General features: G+C 41.8%; 1 protein-coding gene across 4 annotated transcripts in view; it reads left to right on the forward strand.

Annotated features, from left to right (window-relative positions):
• Positions 1-25,869, forward strand: part of LOC118299062 (threonine--tRNA ligase 1, cytoplasmic) — a 28,626-nt gene extending 2,757 nt beyond the window's left edge. Inside the window, exons 1-18 of one of the 4 annotated variants that reach the window (XM_047330636.1) lie at positions 10,287-10,482; positions 16,753-16,934; positions 17,037-17,151; positions 17,437-17,558; positions 18,224-18,332; positions 18,728-18,792; positions 18,907-18,985; positions 19,475-19,621; positions 19,752-19,850; positions 21,436-21,605; positions 21,700-21,862; positions 22,380-22,517; positions 23,134-23,211; positions 24,225-24,325; positions 24,902-25,003; positions 25,104-25,176; positions 25,319-25,433; positions 25,591-25,869. In XM_047330636.1, the coding sequence (XP_047186592.1) occupies positions 10,426-10,482; positions 16,753-16,934; positions 17,037-17,151; positions 17,437-17,558; positions 18,224-18,332; positions 18,728-18,792; positions 18,907-18,985; positions 19,475-19,621; positions 19,752-19,850; positions 21,436-21,605; positions 21,700-21,862; positions 22,380-22,517; positions 23,134-23,211; positions 24,225-24,325; positions 24,902-25,003; positions 25,104-25,176; positions 25,319-25,433; positions 25,591-25,733 (2,058 nt within the window). In that variant the 5' untranslated portion in view covers positions 10,287-10,425 and the 3' untranslated portion in view covers positions 25,734-25,869. Of the gene's footprint in view, positions 1-4,227; positions 4,358-4,493; positions 4,730-4,875; positions 4,929-5,131; positions 5,259-5,927; positions 6,104-6,274; positions 6,552-6,683; positions 6,939-8,098; positions 8,267-8,399; positions 13,186-15,126; positions 15,321-16,752; positions 16,935-17,036; positions 17,152-17,436; positions 17,559-18,223; positions 18,333-18,727; positions 18,793-18,906; positions 18,986-19,474; positions 19,622-19,751; positions 19,851-21,435; positions 21,606-21,699; positions 21,863-22,379; positions 22,518-23,133; positions 23,212-24,224; positions 24,326-24,901; positions 25,004-25,103; positions 25,177-25,318; positions 25,434-25,590 lie in introns of those variants that run through there. The other 3 variants (XM_035622489.2, XR_007030427.1, XM_047330635.1) reach the window with 3 other exon arrangements.

Here is a 25,869-nt window from a genome sequence, read left to right on the forward strand (position 1 = left end):
AGTATTTCTGATGTTGGTATTTTGTACTACTGTTGATATCATCTTATTACTTACTTACTTATCTATATTCTTGTTGCATAGTTTTACAGTAATGTGCATGGTCTCTGATGTTAAATCAGTTATGAGGAAACCAAGAAGAATAATAAACATTTGTAGGAAAATTATTGTGTTTATAAGCTGATTGCTTTTTAAAACCTGCAGTGATGAATGTGTCAGGAGATTTACATAGTCCCTCCGGTTCTTATCTGTTAGCAGAACGTAGAAGGCAGAGAAGTATCCCCCATAGTTTTCTTGATAAAGTTTGGTCTTTAGTCATTGATATTGATGAACAGAGGATGGAATATAGTGTTGTTGATTTTTTTTCTTCAATGTTGGTAGCATACAAAACATTTTTAAGATTATGTCTACTGCTGCTGTATTAATCCCCCGAAGCCACGAATTGGGCCATAATTTTTCATGAGTAAATGTATTTTTCTATTTATTTATTATCGTAGTGGCTGTTAGAAAAGTTGAGTTTCCCATCTTTGTTTGAAAAATATTCACGTTGTTAAAAATTGTGTGGTATGATGAAGAAGCTGCTAAATACCAAGACAGTTAAAGTTTATGAACCAGGATAATTCATCAGAAGCACTAGACTGCATATGAAAAATGTCAATGATCATAGTAGCCATAGCTACTTGGTTGTTTACAAAAGTCGCTCCATGGTATAAACCCTGCCCATTTTCAGATAATCAGTTGTGATTGGGCCGGCAAGTTTTTTTGCCAGAGGAAATCACTTTACAATGGAGGGGATCCAGATTCCAAACTGAGTCTGGCAGAGCATATTTAAACAAGCTCCCAGAGTTCTGTTGGGTCCCAGGCTACATGTGGCTATGGGCATTTTATAAAAAAAAAATCCCCACCCTCCATTAGTGACGACAGAACAACTCACGACAAAGGCTTATGCTGACAACTCACGATGAACCGCTATGTGCTGGCTGGGCCATTGTTTTCTGATGGGGAGCAGCGGCAATTTACTGATCATCATTTATTGAGTCTTGGCTGTATCAGAAAAGAAACGATTCATTTTGTAAATCCATGTGACTCAGGGGTTTTGCTTTTCTCACCTTCTCTACCTTGCTGGCAGATTAGCTCATACCATTTTTATTTTATTTAGAAGTCGGGCTTAAATATTTGTGATTTGTAATGCAGTTGAGAAAAGAGATGGAAAAGCAGCTTGTCAGTTGTCATGTGTGGGCGAGAGTCAGAAATTCTCTAAATATCTGCAGGTTGTGTTTGCTCACACGAGAGGTGCAGGAGGTGCTAAGAGATTTATTTTTTTTACATTCAGAGATGGGTTAGGGTTAGGTGGTCAAACAAATCCATTTTTAATAACGTAATGCAGTTTCATGTATATTGTATGTTTTCAGACAGATTGAATGGAATTAATTAACGCATATACCCACAACTGCAAATATGATTCGTTTGATTATAACTCAAATTGATGCCACACATCAGACAATCTGTGAACTACATTACACTGAATTAAATCAAGTGTAAATTGAATTAGGGAACAAGAAATATCTCATCTCATCTTCAACCGCTTATCTGTGATCGGGTCGCGGGGGCAGCAGCTTCAGTAGGGGGCCCCAAACTTCCCTTTCCCTATATTAATATTCTAGCAGTAAAAACATTATCTTTTTTAATTTTATTGCTGCCATGTTTTATTTTTGAAGTCATGACATATATTCCAAATTTAACCTTGACTCTAGTTATTGAATGGATTTATTATATCTGAAGTTAGTAAGCACTTTTGTCAGTTAATTGATAATATTAAGATTATTTTACAGTTTTGAAGGGAAGCAAACTGTGCATCAGACTTAGTTTTAGAGTCTTAATGATATGTCTGCTCTTTGTTATGATTACATTTAGTTGAATAAAAGGCTGCAGCTTTGCAATGACATTTCAGATTTATGAAATACAAATCAAATTTTAGACTTTCCAACTTGTATTGTACCAGGGGGAAGATGAGCAACAATTGGAGTTTTTGTCATGTTTTAAAAGCACAATGATCATGTACAAATGACACAAAAGTTTGTTGTATGAACTGGATGTCAGCAAATGATTAATACTTTGCTGCTGCTGCTTCTGAGTTTGTGAATCATTTTTCTGTTTTAAGTCTCATATTGAAGTTTGTGTGGCTCCTTGATGTTCAATTACCTGTTTCAGATTAGGATGCTGTTATGATCTTTTAGTTTCAGATCCATCTTGTCTTTGGAGATTGGAGTTTCCTGAGTTTTTAGCTTTGGTGTTTTAATGATATTCGTAACTCTTGTTTGTTTGGCTGCGCATCTGTATTTTGATTTTTACTTACAGCTCCTTTAGTTTTCGTTTCATCTGAGGTACTCTGGTGAATCTGTTTAGTAAAACGAGTGGACCCTGCTTATGGTCAAACAGCCAATCAGGATTGACCTTCTGCGATGGGTTGATTTTGTGGCACAATTATCGACATGATGAGCGAGCGTGAAGGCAAACGTGCGCGAGCACAGGTTGAGAGGGAGGGAGAGAGAGACACTGTGGTCTCACAGTGCGCAGAGCAGGGTTTGTGTGGGTGAACGTGCGTGAAACTGGGTGAGAGGGGTGATTATTGCCCGCTAATATGGATAATGGGAAACATGCAAACACAGAACACATTTTTATTCACTCAACAAAATACATGTTTTGCTTGCATATCATTTCTCTAACAAAATATAATGTTGTGCTTGCAAATTATATTTTCTGTGCTCCGTTTCTCAAGTTGTTACAGACTGTTACAGGACTATGCATCCTAAACATTTGTGTAGGAACTAACCACATTTTTTTAATAATTTTATAGGACCTGAGGTTTATGTATTTTTATTTTTTTGACAGTATCAATACCACAACAACCCTAGTTATCATTCTTACTGATATTTAGGAGGAAAAAAACTCACTAACTTAAAATGATAGATGAATAATAAACCAGATTCTCACTGTAAATATTTTTTGTGTTAATATTAAATATATCTTATCTCTGACTGTTCTGTGGCTCCAATTTCTTGTAGACCTATATAATTATATGTATAAAATATAGTATGAGGAAACTGTGTTGGGTATTGGGGTATTAATCTTGTGTCTCTGTCTATCAGAAATGCTGACATCTGCTAAAATGTGACATGGTAGAGCCTAGAGAGGCTGTATTTTTCTTCCCGTAAGTCGGGAAACATCAGCCAAAACTTGTGCCTACTGGGTGTAATTGAAGTAAGCTTGTTGATATATCGAAGGATCTTTTTTAGGAAGCAGTAAAAATTGACATTTCCTTTGCCATTACTGCATTTCTTTTGGAAATGGAAATGCCTGACTAACACTAAAGTAAGGTGATCATGGAAACAGATTTCCAGATCTTTGACCAAAAAAAACCCTACAAGTAAAAGCGCAGTCGTCAGCCTTATGTTTTATATTTTTGTATTCGTAATTTAATGGAACAGAATGCCTGAAAGGCATTTTGGATGAAACCCAGTGGACAGAAAGACATTTATGATTGCCTGGTACTAAAGTTTGCATTACCATTACAAGAATTGCTTTGGTGCATTTGTGTAATTATAGAAGTTTTACAATAAAGAAAACAGCTGATAAACTACCAGCAGCAGTTCCAAAAACACTTTCATTTCCAGCCAGATACTTTTCAGAATATGTGGTCGGTGCTTGTTCTGGAAAACACATGGCATTTTTGTTATTTGCTAACTTCTCGCAACAGATCAAACATTCTGGAGAAGCAGCAGTCGTGGTGGTGAAAGCAAACAAATCTGTTTCACACACTATAATGTTTTCCTTCCTATCTTTATCTTTAATCCATATCCCGCTTAGGAAACACCCACTCGAGCCCCCACTATGTAAATGTGAAAACTTTTTTTTTTAAAGCCAGGGAGCCCCTAAAGATATATACACTAATATGATGAGTCAATATCAGTAAATTTTCCTTTGTCAGTCAAGTTGTAGTCCTAAATCTATCGTAGTACTGTTTACATTTTTATTCACTTTTATATACAGTATTCTTTTGTAGCAGACATGAGAGAGGGAAAGGTTGACTTAGGACACCCAAAAAACTTCTCTGGCTGACGTTACATTGCACTTATGTTCTATGTGCCTCAACCATTCCAGTTTCAGGACGTCCCCCAAATAATGTATACGCTTAATTTAACACTGTCTTTTATGTCTGCTTTTTTTCAGCTGATAACAATCATCGCTTGAATCTCTTCTACCTTGCCAATGATGTGATACAAAACTGCAAAAGAAAGAACGCCATTGTCTTTCGTCCAGCCTTCGCGGAGGCCCTTCCTAATGCAGTTCTGCTCATTAAGTGAGTACTCAGTGTACACCTCTTTGGTGTTGGTACTGTTAAAAAAAAAAAAGTTTGGTTTCCAAATATATGCTAAGTCTGACCTCCCTCTCTGCTTGCATTGATGTGCAATCTTGTCATAATTTTTTCTTGTCAGAGATGTAAAGGTACGGAGGTCAGTGGAAAGGATCCTTACAATTTGGGAGGAGAGGAGTGTGTATCCCGAGGAGGTCATCGCCCAGTTGAAAGCCAACTTGAACAAAAGGGAAAAGGAGCGAGAGAAGCAAAAGGAGAAGGAAAAAGAGAGGGAAAAGGCAAAGGAAAAAGCAAAAGAAAAGGAGAAAGAAAAGGAGAAAGAAAAGGCAAAAGAAAAGGAGACTTCACCTGCAAATGGTCAGTTTTTAACTTATCATCTGAATCAAATCTAAACGTGCTGTTTTTTTTAAGTGAGTCAACAAATGATGGATTATAAATTATAACCAGATGAAATTGTTAGTGTATGTAAAGTATAAAGTTTATATTTGACTCTTATTCTCCAGCCCCAGCTAACACCAAAGCTGCCCTCAAGTCCAAGATTGTGGCCGAGTTCACAGTAAGTCTTATTTGTGTAAAATAGCTTTGTCTTGCTTGACTTGTACAGTAAAATATGTCTGAAACGGCGCCATCAGTGATGTAACATCTTGTCAACTTTGTTCATATTGTACGGTCTCTGTCTTTAGTCTGTAAAGTAGCTTGAAGATAATGAATGTTGTGATTTGGCATTTAAGAACAAAACTGAATTTTCTCTCCTTCTAGCCTCACTCCCTCGTAGAACAGTTGTCGAGACATAAGAGAGAAGTCGCAGAAGAGGAGTTCAGGGAGAAACAGCTGGCAGCTCTCAGGGTGGATGTCTGCAGCACAGAGGCCCTCAAGAGACTTAAAGGTCAGATGTCACGGATCTCATTTCTGCATTATCACACACTCATTGTCCCGTGCACTTTCTTTTATGCCCCAAACACACTTGACTCTGAATGTGTCCCCTCTATATGCCCTGACAAAAGACAAGAGGTTACACATTAATGTTGGAGGTGTAGATGTAGAGAAGTCCATATAGTATTTCTGTTTTAGGAGAGAGTACAGTAAAGTCACAGTAAAGTCTGGGTTTATCGTGAATTATATGAGTGTCTTTTATCTGGTGCTGTTGATTCAGTATATACTGTATGAACATTGAGTTGTCTTTAAATATCTCATAAATACATATTCAGGGTTTTTCAGGGTTTGTTTCAATGCATTTCCTTTTAACATTATTACTCTAAATTGTATGCACCAACAATGAGCACTTTTAATTTTGTTGTATTTTGTACAAGACAATAAAAATAAATACTTTCTTTTCTATTCCATTCCCATACTAGATGGGAGGCAAAAATATCCCTACAAGAGACATTAACGATTTATTTTATACAATTATCAGTAGAAAGTGAAGGGGATGGTCAATATGATATTCCAGAGGTAAAAGGGGAACTTTAATATCAATAGAATAATTGTTTGACGACTCAACAATTTCCTTTTGTATTTAACTTTTTGCTTGTTTGTCCATCGTCTCCTTGTCCAGATAAGGCAGGAGGGAACAAGTTTGCAAAGGACGTTGAGGATGGCAGTTTGAAGCTGCAGGAGTTTGTCAGCTTCCTGGAGAGCGAGTTGCAAACGGGGCCTCCTCTGCTGGAAGCTTTGGGAAATGCAGACATTTTCTATGAGATGCAGTACAAGGAGGTTAAGATCGTGGCCAATGTGAGTGAGGGGTTGAGATCATTGCATTGCCACTCTCCCTGCTAATGCTTATTCTGACTGCCTCTGGCAATGAGTTAAGACAAAAATATCCATTGAGAGTAATTGAGCAGACGGTTATTTGGTACTTGTTAATTTATGCCATTGCTTCTCTATATCTCTCCTCTTGCTCAGGCGTACAATGCCTTTGCCAACCGTGTGGCCAGTCTTAAACGAAAATTGGATTCTCTGAAGTCGACTCTACCTGGACCTGAGGACTCGCCCATCCCCTCACCCTCTGAAGATGCCCCCTCCCCGACTGGCTCTGACTCACCCTGGGGGCCTGGGGCTAGCAGAGCCCAGGTGGATCCAGAGCTGGATGGCAAGGCCATGGATGACGGAGAAATACACACTGACAACAGGGACATGGAGGACATGGATATGTCTGATGAAGAGGCTGCAGCAGCAGGAGGTAAGTGGCTGCAGAGTGTAATAGATCGAAGGTTACACTGTTTTGAAAATGTTCTTCCTCATGCAGATTCATATCAGGCTGCTCCGTTGTAGGGAAAGTGTATCAGCTCTTTTGAATTATCTTCACTCGCAGATGAGAAGAAGGACAAGGCGTCCGCAGCTGTTTCCAAGGCTGCAAAGTCAGATTCGGCGCCGAAACTGCCGTCTACACCGACAAAAGCTTCTAAGACAAATTCAACCGCTGCTGTTACAGCCACCCCAGTGACTCCGACCTCGGCCGCTGCTCAAAGTGCCCCAGCGACCCCGCTTGGGGTCAACCTGGCGAAGGTGGACTTAGGAAAGATCAGCTCCATTCTCAGCTCCCTCACGTCAGTCATGAAGAATACAGGTGTGTGGGTGTTGGGAGAAAACAGTACGATAATGATCAATGAGCAATTCCCCTGGGATCACAAAGTCATGGTGAGACGCAATTAAATATATGGCCACATTGTGACAAATACATACTGAGACAATTTAAGTACAAGGTTATTGTTTCTTACCATTGGTCAAGAATAGTCACAATATTTTTGTACTCTTTATGAACAGTTTTATGTTGAAAATTGCAGGTAATTTTTCTCCTCAGTAGCATCAAGGGGTTTGTAACGTCTCCATACACACCTTGATTTATTGCCGACTATGATATATGAAAAATAAATATGAAGCAGCTACTAATGTGATAAGATGAGATTTGCCCCTTTTGCCATGCAGTGAGATTCAAAACTCTGTGTAATACAAAAAGAATATGATACTCTGCAATTCAGCATGGAAGTTTGATTAATTTATTTTTGTTTGCTTCTTTTCAAGCAAACAAATACACCATGAATTAATTAAAAAGTGACATCTAATCTTCACATATTGGAGAATTAGGCACCGACAGCAGTGGAGATCAGAGAGCGCACTTGAGAAACGGTTTGGAAAGACGGAATCAATCTCATCATAAAATTATTGGTCTCATTACTATATATTTTTAAGGTCCATGGTCTCCTCTAATAGTTAGAAATGAATACATTGGATTTTACAGATGCAAAGATTTTAGAAACATTGCATCCAGAGTTTTTTTTTTTTTTTTTTTACCCGGTGCAGCAGCATGAACCATCTGTGCCACTCACCATGTATGAATACTAATTGTATGTCCGGTGTAAAACACCTTTATGTCAAGAAATTACTGACCAATCTCTTGGCGAATCCTGAAGTATATCTTATTTATTAGCTTCAGATAGATAAATAAAAACTAACTGTGATTTCTCACTTTTGAGTACACAACTTAAAGTTTCAAATGCTTGTAATAATATATTGAACAGGCTTTCAATTTATTTGTAATAACATTAAATGATTTTGAATATGAGACAGAACTAGACAAACTTACTTTGATTTTTTTCATGAGAAGAAATTTTTCCTTGACCTGAAAAATTTCACAGTATGATGTAATACGTACAGGATTATATGTACAAGATTTTGGATTAGAGCTTTAGATCTATCTCTATCTCTCTGTCCTTGACCGCCTCTCAGCAGCTAGTCCGTCACCCCGGCCGTCTCCCGGGACTCCTACCACCCCCTCCGCCCAATCAGCAGCCTCCAAAGTGACCCCTCCGAGCCCGGCCCTGGCCAGCATCCTGTCACGTGTTGACATCACACCTGAGGGAATACTCAATGCTCTCTCTAAGACAAACACACCAGGTAAGATGCACAAATATTTTTTTAATAACGGATGGCATTGAATGTGTTTTATGTTCATGATATACAATTATCTTATTTGTCTCCTTTTATTATCTCTTTCTCTCTGTACCCCTGTGTTTCTGTCTTGGTGCAGGTTTGTCTTCTCTCCTGCAAAGTGTGACAAACTCTGCCTCTGCTACTCCCACCCGAACCTCCCCAGAATCATCAACAGTCAAAACCCCACTCACCCCCACCACCCCAAAAACCAAACCCAGTCTGGGGAACAGCCTGAAGCGAGATTCATCGGGGAGAACCAGAGACTGGGAGAAGGAGCGACAGCTGTCCCCTCCTCCTCCACCTCTTCCCCGCACCTCAGCTCCTTCTGTCTCTCCCCCCAGCTTAGAGTCAAAAATCAACAGTTTCTTGCAGGGTAATCCAGGTTTTAGTCTCGCTCTAGGTGACGCCAGTCCTGATGGTGTGGATGGGACTCCAGTGAGAGATGAGGCTGCTGGCACCCCGACCCAGGATGAGATCATGGACACACCTGGGAGTTTGCCAGAATCTCTAGGGTCCTCTGGAGGTCATAACCTCTCACCCACAGCCTACCGCAGTGAACCCTGGGATGCTGTGATCACCCCGTCAGGAAGCAACAGTGATGGAGTCCTCCTGGGCTCCTCTTCTTCCCGATATGGAGCTGGGAAAAAGAGCAGCACGAAAATAAAGGACGATGAAGCGATGAATGTAAGGAGGCAGGTCTCCTCTTCCCCCAGTAATGACATGAAGGGTAAGAAAGAAAGCCAGTTGAGGATGATGGGCATCAACAGAGCGATGGGAGAGCGGAGACTGTCTGCAGGCTCACGTAAGATGAGCACCGGCTCAGACGACGGAAGTCTGACCGGAAAAAGAGACGACAAGGGGAAAAGTCAAGAGTCTCCAGGCAGGGATGGGAAAGGGGGTCAGTACCATCGTATTGAGACATTAGTGTCGCCGTGCACTGAAGGGGCACCCATCCAAACTCTAGGCTACTCCAATCGGCCTCTCGCTGGAGAGCGCATCAAGACGGTAGAGAGCATACGCGTGATTGGTCACGGCTCTCGGCGAGGAGGGGGCGCCGGCGGTCGGCCAGGCGGCGCAATGTGGTATGAAGAGGAAGAATACATGGAAGCTCCACCCCACTCACCCCACGGGCCCCCCCCTCCCCTTAACATTGGCCAGGGAGGCTCCGAGAACATGACTCCTTCCATGCCACCGCCTCACCCACAACTCCTCCTCCCCCCTCATCTTCACCCTCCTCCGCCCCATCCTCATCCTCACCCACATCCCCTTTCCCAATCTCCGTTCCAAATGCCGTACCACACGGATCGCATCCACACCCCTCCACCGTCACTCCTCCACCAGCATCCTCCTCATCCATCCTTTTTCAGCAGTCCTCCACCGATCCCTCGGCCCCCTCCACCCCCCTTACAACAGCACCCCTCTGTGCCCTCTGCTGTCATGGTGGGAGGAGTGTTGGTCCCTGTGGACCGGCCTCTATCTCTTCCTCCCCCAATCAGACCTGAAGGTGCTGAGCGAGGCGGAGTGGGGACCAGAGGCAACAAAGTGGCTCCTCCACCCCTCATGACATCGTTGCTAGGTGAACCCCCGAAGCTGCCCCGTCCTGGCACAGTTAAAGAGCATTTTGTCCCACGCCATGCACCCCCTCTCCACCGCCCAGGCACCCCTGGTGTTCCTCCACCTTTACTGGGCAGAGTGAAGGAACCTCTGAATCTACCTCTTCCATCCCCCTCTCCCTCTCCCACATCCTCCACAACCTCTCCCTCCACGCCAAATTCCCCTGCAGTTGACGCTGGTCCCGGTCGCCTCTCATCTCAGTCCACTGGCCCTCCTCTCCAGAAACCCCCCACTAGTCCTCCAGCTCAGCCCCGCAACCAAACCTCTAACCCTGTTCCCCTCCTCAACTTACCCACTACCCGGCCGCCAATGCTTTCAGGCCCCATCTCACAGAGACCTCTGCTGCGAGGCCGAAATCCCTCTCACCATCACAACCAAGATCTCCCCATGAGGGGGTTTCATGGGGGCAAGCGGCCCGGTCCTCCTTTCACAGGTGGTCCTTTCCATCATGGCCAGAAGAGACCCTTCCTACCCCCACGCTACTGAAGTGGTCATCTACAACAAGCTGAATGAGAAGTGCAAGCCACACATCTAGCAGCAGCGCAGTGTGTGTGTTAGCCCCACTGGTATGAGCCCAGATATCTTTACTCTGTTAATTAGCTTGAATTAAAACTCCCGTGAGTCGTGTGTAAATAGCAGATTAAATCGTTGTGCTTCAACTCGGTAGCCAGCCAGTCAACTTAAACTGTACAGCTACGAGGTCAACAGTTACATAGTGCAGAGTGTTGTGTAAGAAGCCTCAATATGTCCCCTCTCCCCCATTTCTCCATAAACAGTAGAAAAACATTTCAGTAGGTCTGGTTCATGACTGACATTAGCACAGGAATAAAACAGATAGTTGAAGCAGAAAGGAAACTATATAGAGTTAGTCTACCTGTGTGATTGTTGAGTTACTCTACTTGAGAGAAAGAGAAGGAAAAATAAAAGGCTCGTCCTCTTGTAGGATAGAGAGGAAAAGAAACTAGAGGAAATAGTTTGATGAAATAAGCTTATTTGTTTTCTTGTTGAGAGTCGGACGAGAAGATCGGTCTATCTGTCCGCTAAAAATGAAGCTACAACCAAAAGCCAATTAACTTTAGATAATAAGCAGCTGAGTTAAGCATAAAACCAGGGAATGGGGAAAGGGTTATCCTGGCTCTGTTCAAAGGTGAATCTAATTTACCTGCACCTCCTAAAAGGTTATTTCTCATTTTTGTTCAATCTGTACAAAAAACTGAAGTGTGAAAACAAGTTGTGGGTTTTTGGGGGGATAATTTCGTTGCTGGGCGCGATGACCTCACTGAGCCTCAGCTGACGAACCCCAGGGCAACGGCAGGACTCCAGGAAGTCCCTGCTCACCAGAATGTTGTCACCTTCAGAAAGAACCAGGCCAGTTATTTCCCCATTTATAGTCTTAATGCTAACCTAAGGTAACTGTCTTTTATCACCAGCTTCATATTTAAAAGGCAGATACATCCTACAAACAATAACAGAATTCTCAAACATGTCAAACTATCGCTGTAAAAATCTGATTGAAATTATGGAAGAGGGGCTGAGAGTCGTCATCCCTTCTTCCTCGTGTGTGTGTGTGTGTGTGTGTGTGTGTGTGTGTGTGTGTGTGTGTGTGTGTGTGTGTGTGTGTGTGTGTGTGTGTGTGTGTGTGTGTGTGTGTGTGTGTGTGTGTGTGTGTGTGTGTGTGTGTGTGTGTGTGTGTGTGTGTGTGTGTGTGTGTGTGTGAGAAAGAAAGGTATTTCTCATTTAAAGTAATGAGATTTGTGTTGCAGCTGACGTTTAAACTTGATCATATTTCTGGAGAACCTGCTGTAAATAATAATCTTCACCTGCTCAACCTTTTTCACCTTTCTATTCCTACCACTGTATATTTCTAAGCTTGTAAATATAAAAAATGAGATGATGCAGCTTTGTCTCTTCAAGCTCTTGTTTCTGGTCATGAGGACAATGATCATCTCTCACGCAGCCCCTCTTTACTGTGATTGAGGCCTTGGATACGCTTTCTCGCATCTTTCTGTCCTCCCTTTGAAACCACCATGCATAAGAGGAGGGTGGAGATGATTATGTATTTTAATTCTAACATAAATGTGTGTTTGTGCGCGCTTCAAGTTAGACTTGAGTCAAGAAGATACTCGGTAGAGGATGGAGGGTGGGGGGAGGCATTTCAGTCTGAACCACACTTACTAGGCTTCAACATGTACTGACTTGAATAAAATCCAGAGTTTCAATTCAACTGGGGGGGAGGTATTTTATTTGGTCACTATTTATCCCTTGAATTTCGTTGTTTTAATTTATTTGCGCTTTCTGGCTGTATTTACTGCCTGTTCTCCGTAGAAATAATTATTTTCATTTACCCACACAGCTGCTGCCATTTTCTTATTGAATTAACGTTTAAGGCCTTCTTTCTTTTTTTGCGCTTCTTGTGTATTTTTCTACTCGCAGCACCCACAGATGGTATCAGGGAGGTGAAGAGATTTGAGCCCATAAGAATTGTTTTGATAATGGTTTATTTTAATGCTCCATTTGTTTTGGCCCCTTTACTCTGTTTTATTTCTTTTTCTAATGTCTAGCTTTCACCCCCAAATCCTCTTGTGCTCACATGGCTTCATCCCAAAACACTTCTGCAGCTCTTATCACATCTGGGGATAAACGAGGGTCAGCACAACGGCATCAGCCCTCTTATTCAGTCATTGTTGCCACGACGCTGCCCTCTGTCCAACACTCATGTAGGCGATCCGTACAGTGAGAGGTGCAGGCCCAGTGTTTCTGTCAAAGCCTCATTTCTCCTGTGTTTATCATTGAGTGTTTGTTGATTCCTGTGTCAGTTCACAACTTGACTTGCAAATACAGTTCATCAAGACACATTGAGCATCTGCAGACGTTCCCATGTAAAGTTGGGGAATGATACATTATAAGAAAATGTAATAACAAAAGAGCATATTTGTCACTAGCGTTAGCACATCCTCAGAGTTGTTTCACTGAATGATACACATCTGTTACCACTTTCTGTAAACTGAATGTCTGACTTCTCTGCACTCACAATCAAACAGCTAAACATCAGCCCAAGTCAGTTTGGTGTGTTCATAGAAAGCTAGATAAACTGTTCAAAGTCACCTTTAAAGTTCAACACTTAAATTGTCCTTGTAAATAACCTCTTGGTTTCCTCTTGACCTTCAAGACAAGTTTGTTTGAAAATGACTGAAGATGTGTGTCTGTGTGTATTTGATAAGTTGAATTGCTATTACTGCTGTTCTCATCAATGATGCTATATCACCGGTCTTTGAGTGTCCAGTCCTTTCTGGTGTGATGCACACACTCTGCAGCAGTTATTTGACACAGTAAATATGTGCATACATCTTTATCCTTTTTTTTACAGTGCATATCACATTATTACAAGGAAGACTTTTGTTTGTTTGTTTTTATTTTATTAGTGCTTTCATGAAGTGATTTAAGTCCATTTTCCTCACATCTTTAATATCTGTCATTTTGCTTGTGGTTGCACCACTGACTGTAAGCAGTCGGTGCTCTTTTCATTTGTCTCAATCTGCAAAGACCTTGACTCACTAGTCTCTCATTTCCTCATTGAGAAGACTGATGTTTTTTTTCCCCACTAAATATTTGCACACTACAATGCGCACTGTTGTTGGAAAACCATACTTTTTGTTTTATTTAATTCAAAACCGTTGCAACACCATCCAGTTGGTTTTACACCTCGTTATTCACCATTGTTACACCGTTACCACATTTTAGCAGAATTTAGCAGCCATAACCTCAATCACAATTTTACAGAATAACACTAAGCAATGGTTATACAGTCAACAGTAAATGTATTATTGAGTATATATAACATACAGATGAATTGATGCATTCATGTTTCATCACTGGATATTGAAATGTAAATATTTTATTGTGGCCTTTATGCCATTGTCTATGCCAACAGTAGTGTTGTTAATTGGTAGTTATCTGATCGGTTCAGGCAAACGAGACCTTTTCCTTTAAGACATGTAGCTCCTTTATAATCCAAGCTTCAACGTACATGCCTTTTCCTTTTACCATACAATGTCGAAGTGATTGAGTAAAAACCCATATTTTAAAAATATTTATGAATAGTTGAGTCCAACCACAGTCTAAGGTTGGTGAGATGAAAACTGATATAAAGCTGTCTGATTGCAGAGTATTTGTAGTTGGATGCTTAAATGTATTGCAATATTGATAATGGGCCGTTATTCCTTCACCATGAAGAGGGAGCATGCTCTCTCTGGAGATGTTGTAGCGCCCCCAAGCGGCTGTTCAGTGGCAACTCCAGCTCTGGAGTGGAGGGTGAACGATCTAGTCTCCACTGTTTGCAGTGATACTGTCGCCGCTTCGCACCTATTGACGGTGAAAACCGAAACGCATCAAACCACTGCTCCTCAGAATGAACCGTTGTGTTCAGTAACTGAGTCTGAATGTGTTCCCGGGTCACAAAAGTCCACTTGGAAGTTATGACTTGTTTCAACTGAATTCATGGATCACTGAATTTAGATATTACATTTCACATTTCAGAACTTTTGTATTTTGCTTGTTGTAGTATCCACGAGGTGGGTTTTAAAGTGTGTAAATTATGGTTTTCGTAGAAGGGAACATTTCTAATGTAACCCTCTTATATTTTCTCTATTTAGTTGCTTATTCATGACATACTAACGCTGCGGCCAGTAAACCAGTAGATATGAGATGCAGCCACAAGCTGTTAAATCAAAGTGCGCAGCATTTCGAGCTCCTCGACTGCGCTGCAGCGTGTGTGTGTGAGAGTGTGAGAGAGAGAGAGAGAGAGAACTCTGTGGTTGCACACTGGAGGATCACTGAACTGCGTGTGTGTGAGAGTGAGAACTCTGTGGTTGCACACTGGAGGATCACTGAACTGCAGCCGCTGTTCTTCTCTCCGGTTCACACGGAGGACCGGTGTTGTGCACCACCTGTCGAGAACTTCTCCTTAAGTGTGTGTTTCTTTAGAGTCAGTATATATTATTGACTCCGGTCTGAGGTGCCTGCTGCTCTTGACTGTTTGTCTGTAGGTGTTCACATCTCATAACGTACGATCTTTTTAATGGCTGTACAGTAGATGTCCCTCTTTCTAGCGCCTCTGTAAGAAGCGCGCTCTGGCCTAGACGCCCGGGGGCGCGCACGCACGCACGCTGCTTCACGTAAGCGTCACGGCTTTCCGCCCACGACGTCATCGCTGCTGTCCGTCCTACTCCGCGCTTCCGGTGTAATGGCCGATCGCGGAGAAGGGGACAGTAATGTGGGCCATGCTGAATTGAACGCGTGTGTTTAGGCAGGTGTGTGTAGGATGGGGGTAACTCAGATGTTGCAGCTGCTTGTCTGTCGGCCGGCTGCTCGTGCGTCATTTCGCGCGCACAGGAGGTACAGCAAGGTGCGCATGCTAGTTGTGACATGTACAGTACAGAAGCTACAGCTAACGTTAGCCTCAGCTGTGAGTGGTTGTGTGTTTGTTGGTGTGCAGCTGCTGCTGTTGTTGTGAGTCCACTGTGGAGATGGAGCTGGGTTCGCTGTGACACACTGCCTGTCCAGTTGAAGCCTGTTTTCTAGATTATACTGACATTTGTTTACAGTTCAGCTGAAATGAATAGTCCAATAATTGATTAGTCAATTGACAGAAAACTTCAACTATTGAGACAAATAATGATGTCACTTATTTTTCAAGCATAAATCCCAACTCATAAAATTTTATTGTTGCTTGTTTTTGTTTTATAACAAAACTAGCTATCTCTAATATACCAAATACTTGATAAGAAATACTAAGAAATCCATATTTTGTAGACCAAAAAAGTAATTGATTGCGACGAGAACAGATGTAATGTCAACAAAAAGTCATGTAGACACAACGGCTATTTTTGAGGTCGATAAAAATGGTTGAGTTCATAACCATGTACCCTACGATAAGTTGATAACGTAATTATCGTGACAGGCCTATGTCCAAACTTTTTCAAACAAAACAAAAAAATGTTTTAATTGAGAAAGTAAAAGGTTGTCGATTAGACAATGAAAATAATTGTTGGTTTCATCCCTAATATACAAGAAGCTGCAGTGTTTGACTTGAGAGATCCACTTTCTCCCCTTGATTCCCCCAAAAGTAAAACATTTTCAGCTGAGTGCCTCTTTAGTTGATAAATTTGGGATATTTCTCTCAGCATTACATACACAATTTAATCCTAACTTGCGGCGTGTGATAGCATGTATTGAGAGGACAAATCAAGCAGATGTGTGGAGACGTCATTTCTTTATACTGTGATTTGTTTTTTCGTCAATTTAGAAATTAGGGTAATGAAGCCATTAAAATGGGGAAAAGACAAAATTGAATCTTAATTACCTCAATATGTTTTTACAGAGGAGTTCATTAACGTGTTGGAGGATTAACTTTAGAGGCTGTCTGAATTATATTGCGTCAAACTTAAAGGTGCTTCCAATATTCAGTCCACACCCTCTGTAGTCAATGAAGTTACAATGTTATGTGAGCTACTAGTGAGGCATGAAGTAACTGAGGGATTACGAGCCTAATGTACATGTTATGTTCACATTGTATCGTCCACTCTGCTTGAATAGTCAAAAAATTGTACAACTGTACCATTATGTTACGATAGTGCTGCGTCTAAACTGAAGCAAATGCTGTAGTTACACATTTGTTATTGTCAAATTTAGTATTCATTCACAGTATGTCTAACTATCCTATTGTGCCTCCCAGCTGCATTAGACACGTGTATATAAAAGCTTCTCCTCTCTGTTGTCTCTTTTTCACTTTATATATTCACGTCTCTTTTACGCTTATCTCGATCTTTCCTTTCCAGCTGCGGGCAACCCCGATTTTATCTGAGCGGCTTCATGTCTTTGAGTCGCTTAGGGAGAAACGAGGCAGTGAGACGAGAGTAGACGCTTCGGAGAAGCCCCTCAGCATCCGTCTGGCTGATGGCCGGACGGTGAAAGGAAAGGCTGGCGTCACCACGCCTCTCTTTGTGGCCCAGAGTGTCCGGTAAATACATTCATGCAGTTTGTGCAGAAGTTGTTTTATTATGTTTTTTGTTTGTTTTTTACTTTAGTGCTGTAACAGTGTTAATTCCGTGTGTTGTTGCAGGGTGAAGGGAGCCTTGGTGAGTAAGGTGAATGGGGAGCTGTGGGAGCTTGGACAGCCCCTAGAGGCAGACTGTGAACTACAACTTCTAGGGTTCGACACAGTAGAAGGAAAACAGGTAATCACATCCTTCTGCTTAAGGCACATTTTAAAGTGTAATTGCATCCTCTCTATTAATTTGCATTTTATTTTTACAAACCTTGATGGGAATTGTCCAGTTAAACTTAAAATATAGCATCAGAAAATGACAGTCATGTCAATAAGAGATTTAAATGAACTAACACTGTGGTCATTATACTCTAAGTTTCTTTCATGGCCAAAGGATTTGGTAAAGACATTTGTACAGTTTCAACCTCCTTACTTCCTACTCCTAACCTACACTGTGACACTTTTCCTCTCTCAGGCAGCATGGAGGACAGCAGCGTGTGTCCTCGGTGGGGTGTTGGAGGGGGTGTTTGGTGCCAAGGTTTGCAGAGAAGGAGCGTCAGAGCTCGGGTTTTACTCTGACCATCTGCTAGATAACGGGTAAGATATTCCTGTAGCTGTTTCTGAGGAATACGAATCGAAAAGAAAGACGTTATTTTCATCAAGCAAGAGAAAACACTACAGCAAAATTAGAGGTGCTACTTCTGAAAACACTTCGAATTTATGTTAAAAAAAAACAAGTTCAAAATACGACAAACCAAGAGACAACCATTAGTACAGACAAATAAATACTTTAAAACGGTATATAGGTTATTTATAGGTTATTGCACAGAATGTATATTGCTTATAAGAATGATTTGAATATATATGTGTGTCAGTATATTATATTAATGAATTGGTCGAGTTTTGAGTTCTTATGGTCCAGGGAAAGAAACTGTTCTTGAGTGTATTTGTGATTTTCCGATGCTCCAGTAAAGTGAGCAGGATGTGAATGATCTTCTAAGATAATAAAGGATTGCGAGTGGAATCTGTGTAGACTAGTTGCTCTTGAGAATAACAGACCAACACGAGATATTCTTATTTTTTTCAATCATATTTGGAGCTGGTTGCTAGGTTTTCTGTTCCGTGAAGAGGATGTTTTGATGAGTGGTGTTCTTCGACATTCTTAACCATACATTATCCTGTGCTGCTGTAATGACTCGTCACACTCCCTGAGGCTGGGTCTTATTGCTGCATGTTCCACCTGAATCTATCTTCACCCACAGAGCCTTGTCTCTAAGCGATGTAGAGGACAGATGTAAGGATGCTGCAGCCCTCAGACTTCCTCTGTCCACACTGGAGCTGAATGTAGAAGAGGTGCGAGAGCTCTTCCAGGTCAGTGTTACCAACGTCTGTGCTACACCAACACACCCTTTTCACAGCAGACGCAACTGACAGTGTTTGTCGTTCGCTTGCCCCAATGATGTGCTCCAATGTTGCTTCTCTGGTGTTTATGTCACTTAGCATTTACTTTAATGTCCGTCTTGGGCTGGTGACACAAGCACAACACTCACATTAAATCACAGTGACACTTGGAATAGAATGATATGTGATTTGCACTGTAACTGTGTTATGTTGTTGATATGTTGCCCTTGTTAACGTGAGAAGCAGTGATATTTCTCACTGTGTATGAGTGATAGTGCTGTTTATGGTATTTCTACTGTCCCAGTGTTTACTTATTTCTGCTTCTGATATTGAAATGTTGTAATGAAGGAATTTTCTTGTTTTAGAGCTGTAAGTTGAGACTGCAGCTTGTTGATGAGGAGATGAATGGCTCCCCTGTCACAGTATACAGGCATGTATCAATACACACACACACACACACACACACACACACACACTCATATTGACTTACTTACCAGTGTTTTCTAAACTCTCATGGAAAGTTTAAACCTTTTTCGTCCCTCAGGTGTGGAGACAGCGTAGGGGTCTGCGCGGGCCCCCTCCTCCCACACACCGGCCTCCTCAAGTTCTTCAAGTTGCTCCAGGTGAGTGTTTCTCTAATCAGCTCTTCATTGTTTTACTTGTTTTCTTGCCTCTTGTTGCCCTTTGCATCAATTTGATCCATTTCTAGCTTGGTGGCTATGAACTCTTATTTGGCATTTTTTATAATAATTTTTTATTGTATCGTTATCCACACGATAACCAAAAGTTGATGGGCTCTCCTCCTCTCCTCCTCTAATCTCTAAAAATCTGTTTTATTTGGACCCATTTGGCAGCGTCCATCCTGTTGGACACATGCTGGGTAAATGGAATTTTCCCCGTCTTTATTGATCCAGGGAGAGAGAGGAGGTTCCATACTGGGCTTTGACTGGGTAGACTGGAATTTCATGGCAGCCAGGCTGGAAATATCAGCAGCAGGATGTTGTGTTTGTCAGAGGCCAGTTTCCTGTTCTGGACTCTTACAAACACCACAGTCAAAATCACTCTCTCTTTCTTTCACTCATTTTTCTCTCTCCCGCTCTGTAACATTGCAGCTGTCGCCTGTGACATTGGCCAATCAGACGGAGTCTTCAGGTTTGATGCGTCTGTCGGGTGTCGCCTTTCCGGGAGAGAAGGACAAAGATGAATGGGAGAGGGAGCAGGAGGAGGCGAGGAGGAGGGACCACAGGCGCATCGGGACAGTAAGACATCATCTAAATTCAGGAGGAGTGCATAAATCGAGATCAAATAATAAGAAGTGAGAGGAGAAATTCTAATTCTAAGAGATGTGTTTTATAGTCACAAATGCCACGTGAACCCGTTTTTGCACAGGACCAGGAGCTGTTCTTCTTCAATGACGTCAGTCCAGGCAGTTGCTTCTTCCTGCCTAAAGGAGCCCACATCTACAACAGACTCACTGACTTCATTAAGGTGAACACACTGTACTCACTGGGCACCTCACTCTGTAGTGTTTAGTGTTTGTCAACAACCTTGTTTCCAAGACTAATAAGAGACGAATGTATTGACAGTGGTGCAACATTATCTTTGAGCATCTTTTAGAGATTTAGTCTCACAGTGAGATTTAGTCTCACAGTCAGCAGCCCAGTCGGCTACGTTGGCGTTTTACTTACGACAAGTTTGTCTGTCGTAGTGCATTAAAGAAGCATTATTATTATGTGAAAACACATATAACCTGCCATTCTTGCTTGAGGGTCTGTGAGAGGTCAAATGTAGCGGCATCTACTGGTCAATAAAGTGAACAGCACATGTATAAGGTGTGCATAAAACAAAAAAAATGTACTCACATATATTGAATGGTAGTTTAGAACCTATTATAAACACGAGCACAATACAGAACAACACTTCCACTGAGGCTTTCAGAATTCTAAAGTCAAAACAATACCTTTCTGGCACAGTCCTGACTAAAGTGAACATCATAAGGCCGGGAGTTATTGCAGGGATGTTGTGCAGGATTCTTTTTGATTGTGAAAGTGTTTTTTTTTATTCTGGGTACTCTCTGAGTGACTCTGAGTTTGGATTGCATCAGATTTGCTAATGTCGATTGATCTTTCTGGACTTAATAGTGAAAATAATTTGGGTGAATATTTATTTGTTTGCAGAAGTTTAACTAACATGCTCATTCTGACTGAAAGGTTTGTTTTTCTTTGACTGAGTTTTAGTTTTAGTCGATTTTTAGTCGACTAAAACTAAAGTGTGAGGTTGAATAATATGACTAAATCTATCATGTACTGTTCTCTCGTTGACTGTGTACTGTAAATGGCGTGAAGTAATCTGACAGCAGACTTTTACCTAGAATAAAAAACAAACATCTTATGCAATAATTTCAGTTACAAATAGGAAAAATCTGATGACCACATGGACTCACGTTTTTTTTTGTACTCTAGCACCGATAGAGAGGGATAGCAAATTATGATATATTTTATAATATATAAATTTACATGAACCTGCATATACTGTCAGTGTTAATGGATCAACATGTGTGATGTGACCATCGTCTGCTCCTAATTTTGTCATTGTCTTTCGAGTAAAAGGATGAACACGTAGAATAAAAATGGCATTACACAACAGGCCATGTTTTTATTGACAAAACCCCTTTTGTTTTCAAAGACTATGACAAGCTGTCTTTTTCATAAAAGTCACAACATTTCATCTGCAGCCTCTGCTAAAAACCTTAAACCACCCAGAAACTTAACCCTTTTAATGGACTGACACTTGATCACTCGGTTTATCGCTGCTTTCGCAACTTAAACATCTTACTCAGAGGATTTCCTTCATTAGGTTTATAGTGTAATAACATCCATGGGAACATAATCAGTCTCTCATACTGTACATACACACATATACACTAACATGTGCTGTGTTGATCCTGTGTCCTGACGATGTACATGTTCATGTGAGTCCACAGGATATTGCTCTTGTTAGCTTGCGATTATTACACTGTCTGACCCCGTCCTGCGCTCATGGTCAACTCATTGTCCTTCCTGACTTCTCATAGAGTGAATACCAAAGGCGAGGCTTCACCGAGGTCGTGACCCCAACTCTGTACAGCACTGCATTATGGGAGCGCTCAGGCCATTGGGAGCATTACAGCGAGAACATGTTCACTGTGACGTCGGAGGGATCTCAAACCTACGCTCTCAAACCCATGAACTGCCCTGCACACTGGTACACACACACACACACACACACACACACACACACACACACGCTTTCCTGTACTGAGGTGTTTTTACAGACTCTCCTTTTGTTTTGTTTTCAGTCTTATGTTTGAGCAACGAGTTCGCTCGTGGAGGGAGCTTCCTCTGCGCTGGGCTGATTTCGGGGCCCTGCATCGTAATGAGCTCTCCGGCACTCTGGGAGGTCTCACACGTGTTCGCCGGTTCTGCCAGGACGATGCTCACATCTTCTGCACACCTGAGCAGGTACACATAACACATACAAACACGCACCAATGGGTTTGTTGCAGATTCATCCTCTCTTCAAGACGGCAAATACTTGTGTAGGTGCAGTGACCGGGATATAAACTAGAAAATGGGACACACGTGGAACCATATCACAGTGATTAGATGGGCTGTACAAATAACTCCAGACATTCCTGGAGGCCTTAACCCAGATGAATGAAGGTCTCTGTGCCGTTCAAACATCACACCTCCATATGTGCATCTCTACGGTCTGTGTAACCCTGATCCCCTACAGAGAAACCAGGATACGTTCCCATGATACTGGTTGTGCTCCTCCAGCCCAAGATAACGGTCACATGATAGTCATCGCCTCACTAATTCAATGGAGCGTTCAGGGCTTTACAGTAAATATAGTTACTGCAATTACTGTAAATGAACACTATCCACACTCTCAACTCCTGAGCCCCAGTCCATTATTTCTATTATTAATTCCTCTTTTGTTTTTTGTTCACTTTTTGTTTTTATTCTGTCTCTCCAGCTGGAAGAAGAGATTGTGTCTTGTTTGGACTTTGTGAGGAGTGTGTATCGAGTGTTTGGGTTTTCTTTCCACTGCCTCCTGTCTACACGTCCTACACCGTGCCTCGGGGAGCCTGAGCAGTGGGACAGTGCTGAGCAGGTAAACACACAACATTCACACACACCTAATCATCGTGTGGTGCACTAGGGCCAGTTGTTCAAGCGTATATATTCTGTAAGATGGACTGAGTTAATCACCGCTACAGGGAAAAATAGTAAATAAAACAACATGGTATAATAACATTTACTTAACCAATCAGTAATGCGAGTGGTACTTTGCAGTAGAGCGCTCCTCCATGCTGCTGGGTGGATGCATATCTTTAAATCTCTACAGATGCCTTTTAAATTGGCACAGAGGCAAATAAAGTGGATTCAATTGAGCGTAATTTATCATTATGGTTCCAAGCCCTTTTTCTCTCTCACACACATACACACACACACACACACACACACACACACACACACACACACACACACGAAGGACCAACACAACAGTCATAATGTATATTAATGTACTCAACATTCTCTACACGGCCTACTTACTGTGTGTGTGTGTGTGTGTGTGTGTGTGTGTGTGTGTGTGTGTGTGTGTGTGTGTGTGTGTGTGTGTGTGTGTGTGTGTGTGTGTGTGTGTGTGTGTGTGTGTGTGTGTGTGTGTGTGTGTGTGTGTGTGTGTGTGTGTGTGTGTGTGTGTGTGTGTGTGTGTGTGTGTGTAGCAGTTGGAGAGGAGCCTACAGCACTTTGGTGAACGTTGGGAATTGAACGCAGGAGATGGAGCGTTCTACGGACCAAAGGTCAGTGAGAAGAGACACGTGCAGGGAAGGAAACTGATTTCCACACGAGTAAATATTGTTTATCACAATATCTGCAGCCGAAAACACTTTTGGTCTTCAAATCACTTTGACATTTGTCCTTTATGCTAAAGGTTACTTTAAAGTAGGGATGCACCAATATGGATTTTGGGGGGGGCAATACTGCTATTGGGACTGACAAATTTACAATATCAATAAATAGGTATCAATACCAAAGATGTCGTTATCAAACACTTAGGACAAAGAGATGTAACTAAGGCTTGATATTTGACAGTTTAACCATAAACTTTCTTATAAATACTATACTATAAATAAAGAGAAAACAGAAATGTTTTTTTGCATTGTCTATTATGTTAAAAACAAGTTCTCATATTAAACATGAAGACTGATTTGATTGATATGTGCCTGAAAGGCTGAAATCGGCCGATATTTATCGGCCAACTGATAAATCGGTCGGGCTCCACTTCAAAGCATAGTTCAGTATTAGGAGAATACTCTTTGCTGTCTTGCCGAGAATTAAATGAGATGACTGACACTGCTCCCATACCCGAGTGTTTATTACAGTATGGTGCATGTGTAAAAAGCATGTGTAAAAAAAGGGTGTTTAGATACCTTGAGTCTCATTTTCCTTTTTCTTCTAGGAACCTGAACTTGGTTTTCTTTGAAACGTCTCCTTTTTCGCATTAAGTCACACTAAAAAAATCCATAAGCATGAAGAGGAAGTCAGCTTCAGACAGATGTAACGTGATTAGAGCTCACGTGGAGTCAGACGCAGAAGAACACGCTCCATGAGACAAACAAACCTCCCTCAAAGTCGTGTCGATGGGCGTCTTGGCCAGAATTAGCTATAAGCAGTTTGTCTTGGCAGCTCCTCTGTAACCACGTCTGCCCAAAGAAAATGCGGTTTGTCACCAGCAGCGTCTCCGAGCTGAGATTTATAGATCTTGGCTGGAAAGAGAAGCAGAGCCTGAAACTGAAAAACTGTTTGTTCACAGATTGACATTCAGATCAGAGACGCCATTGGCAGACAACACCAGTGTGCCACAGTCCAGTTGGACTTCCAGCTGCCAATCAGATTTGACCTTCAGTACGTCGGGTGAGTCGAATTTCTGCATTTGGCTCTTGAGTCTTTTGAACATTACTACATCTGCAGTGTTTTAAACCTGCGCTTCACTGTGTTTGATAAAACATCCTGCTCGTTCCTCAAGTTGCACAAGTACAACTTCTTAGGGACTGTAATTTGATCACGAAAGGTTTGTCTTTTGTTGAATTGAATGGTTTAGTAGATCGCGCGCGCGCACACACCTCTTTGAGCCTCTTACTTGTTTGCCCTACATCCCTCATTAGTCTGCTTCAAGCCCTCCTATCACAGTGTGATTTTATATTGCAACACCAGTAAATGTCGCTATATAGTAAATATTCTGAAGAATTAATTGAGAAATCTAGGTCATTAAGGTTAATCCAGCAAAATACTGTACAGATGAAGGTACATGCAACAATCATTATAAATATATGAGAGCCTGGCTTGTTGAGTTGATATGTTACACACAATGACCTGATAATCACAGAGATACCGAAGAAAAATGACCACAGTGTAGCAGAAGTCAAATTCATATCGTCTTATCACCCGAATGTCATTGTATTGATAAATCTTTTCTCACTTCTCTCCCAGGCAAGATGGACAGCTGCACCGGCCCGTGATGATCCACAGAGCGGTGCTGGGGTCGCTGGAGAGGATGATTGCTATACTGGCTGAAAACTTTGGCGGGAAATGGTGCGAAAGACGACAATAATCTTATGAAGTCTGGTGCATTTTACTCAACGATGTCGCTGTTCCATAACTCATCACCTCTCCTCGTCTTTACCTCCTCTAGGCCCCTGTGGTTGTCTCCGGCACAGGTCATGGTTGTTCCTGTGGGGGGCAACAGTGAGTCATACGCCAAGCAGGTCAGTCTGTGGTGAAGATTTGCAAAGTGGCACATCAGCAGACCAAGTGTTCTCTCTCTCTGTCGTCATCAATCTGTTCGTTAAAAGCGAGAATCACGTTGCCGAGATACAATCTTAAAAGAGGTGCCTCTCTCCTGTTAAGGTGGTCCGGCAGTTCCGTGACGCCGGCTTCATGGCTGATTTGAGTGACGATCAGGGAGCGACCTTGAATAAGAAGATTCGCTCTGCACAGCTGGCTCAGTACAACTACATATTAGGTAACAATGAGTAACTGAGGATGACAACTGAGGCTACGTAACATACCAAAGCCTGTGTTTACTACAAAAACTCTAATCCCTCATTCATTCATTTTAACTTTACAATACTTAATTATGACTTTTGGGCATTTTCTTTTGTGTTTGTTTTTCCACCCAGTGGTCGGAGATAAGGAGCGTGAAAGTGGAACAGTGAATGTGAGGAGCAGACAGGGCAAACAGCTTGGGAGGAGGCCGACAGACGATGTGCTGACATCCCTCACACTGCTGCGAGACACCAGGAGCAACCTTGACGAGTTCTGAGGCAAAAGTCCAGGAAGTAATGAGCCACTGATGTAATTAATGTTTGCTTTTTGTGTGTTCAAGCTGTTTTACTTCAGGTTTGTCTGAAGGCGTGACCGCTAGAATTTATAATAAAATAATATAACTCTCCACCTCA

Source organism: Scophthalmus maximus, chromosome 1 (genome assembly GCF_022379125.1).
Source record: "Scophthalmus maximus strain ysfricsl-2021 chromosome 1, ASM2237912v1, whole genome shotgun sequence".
Lineage (NCBI taxonomy): Eukaryota > Metazoa > Chordata > Actinopteri > Pleuronectiformes > Scophthalmidae > Scophthalmus > Scophthalmus maximus.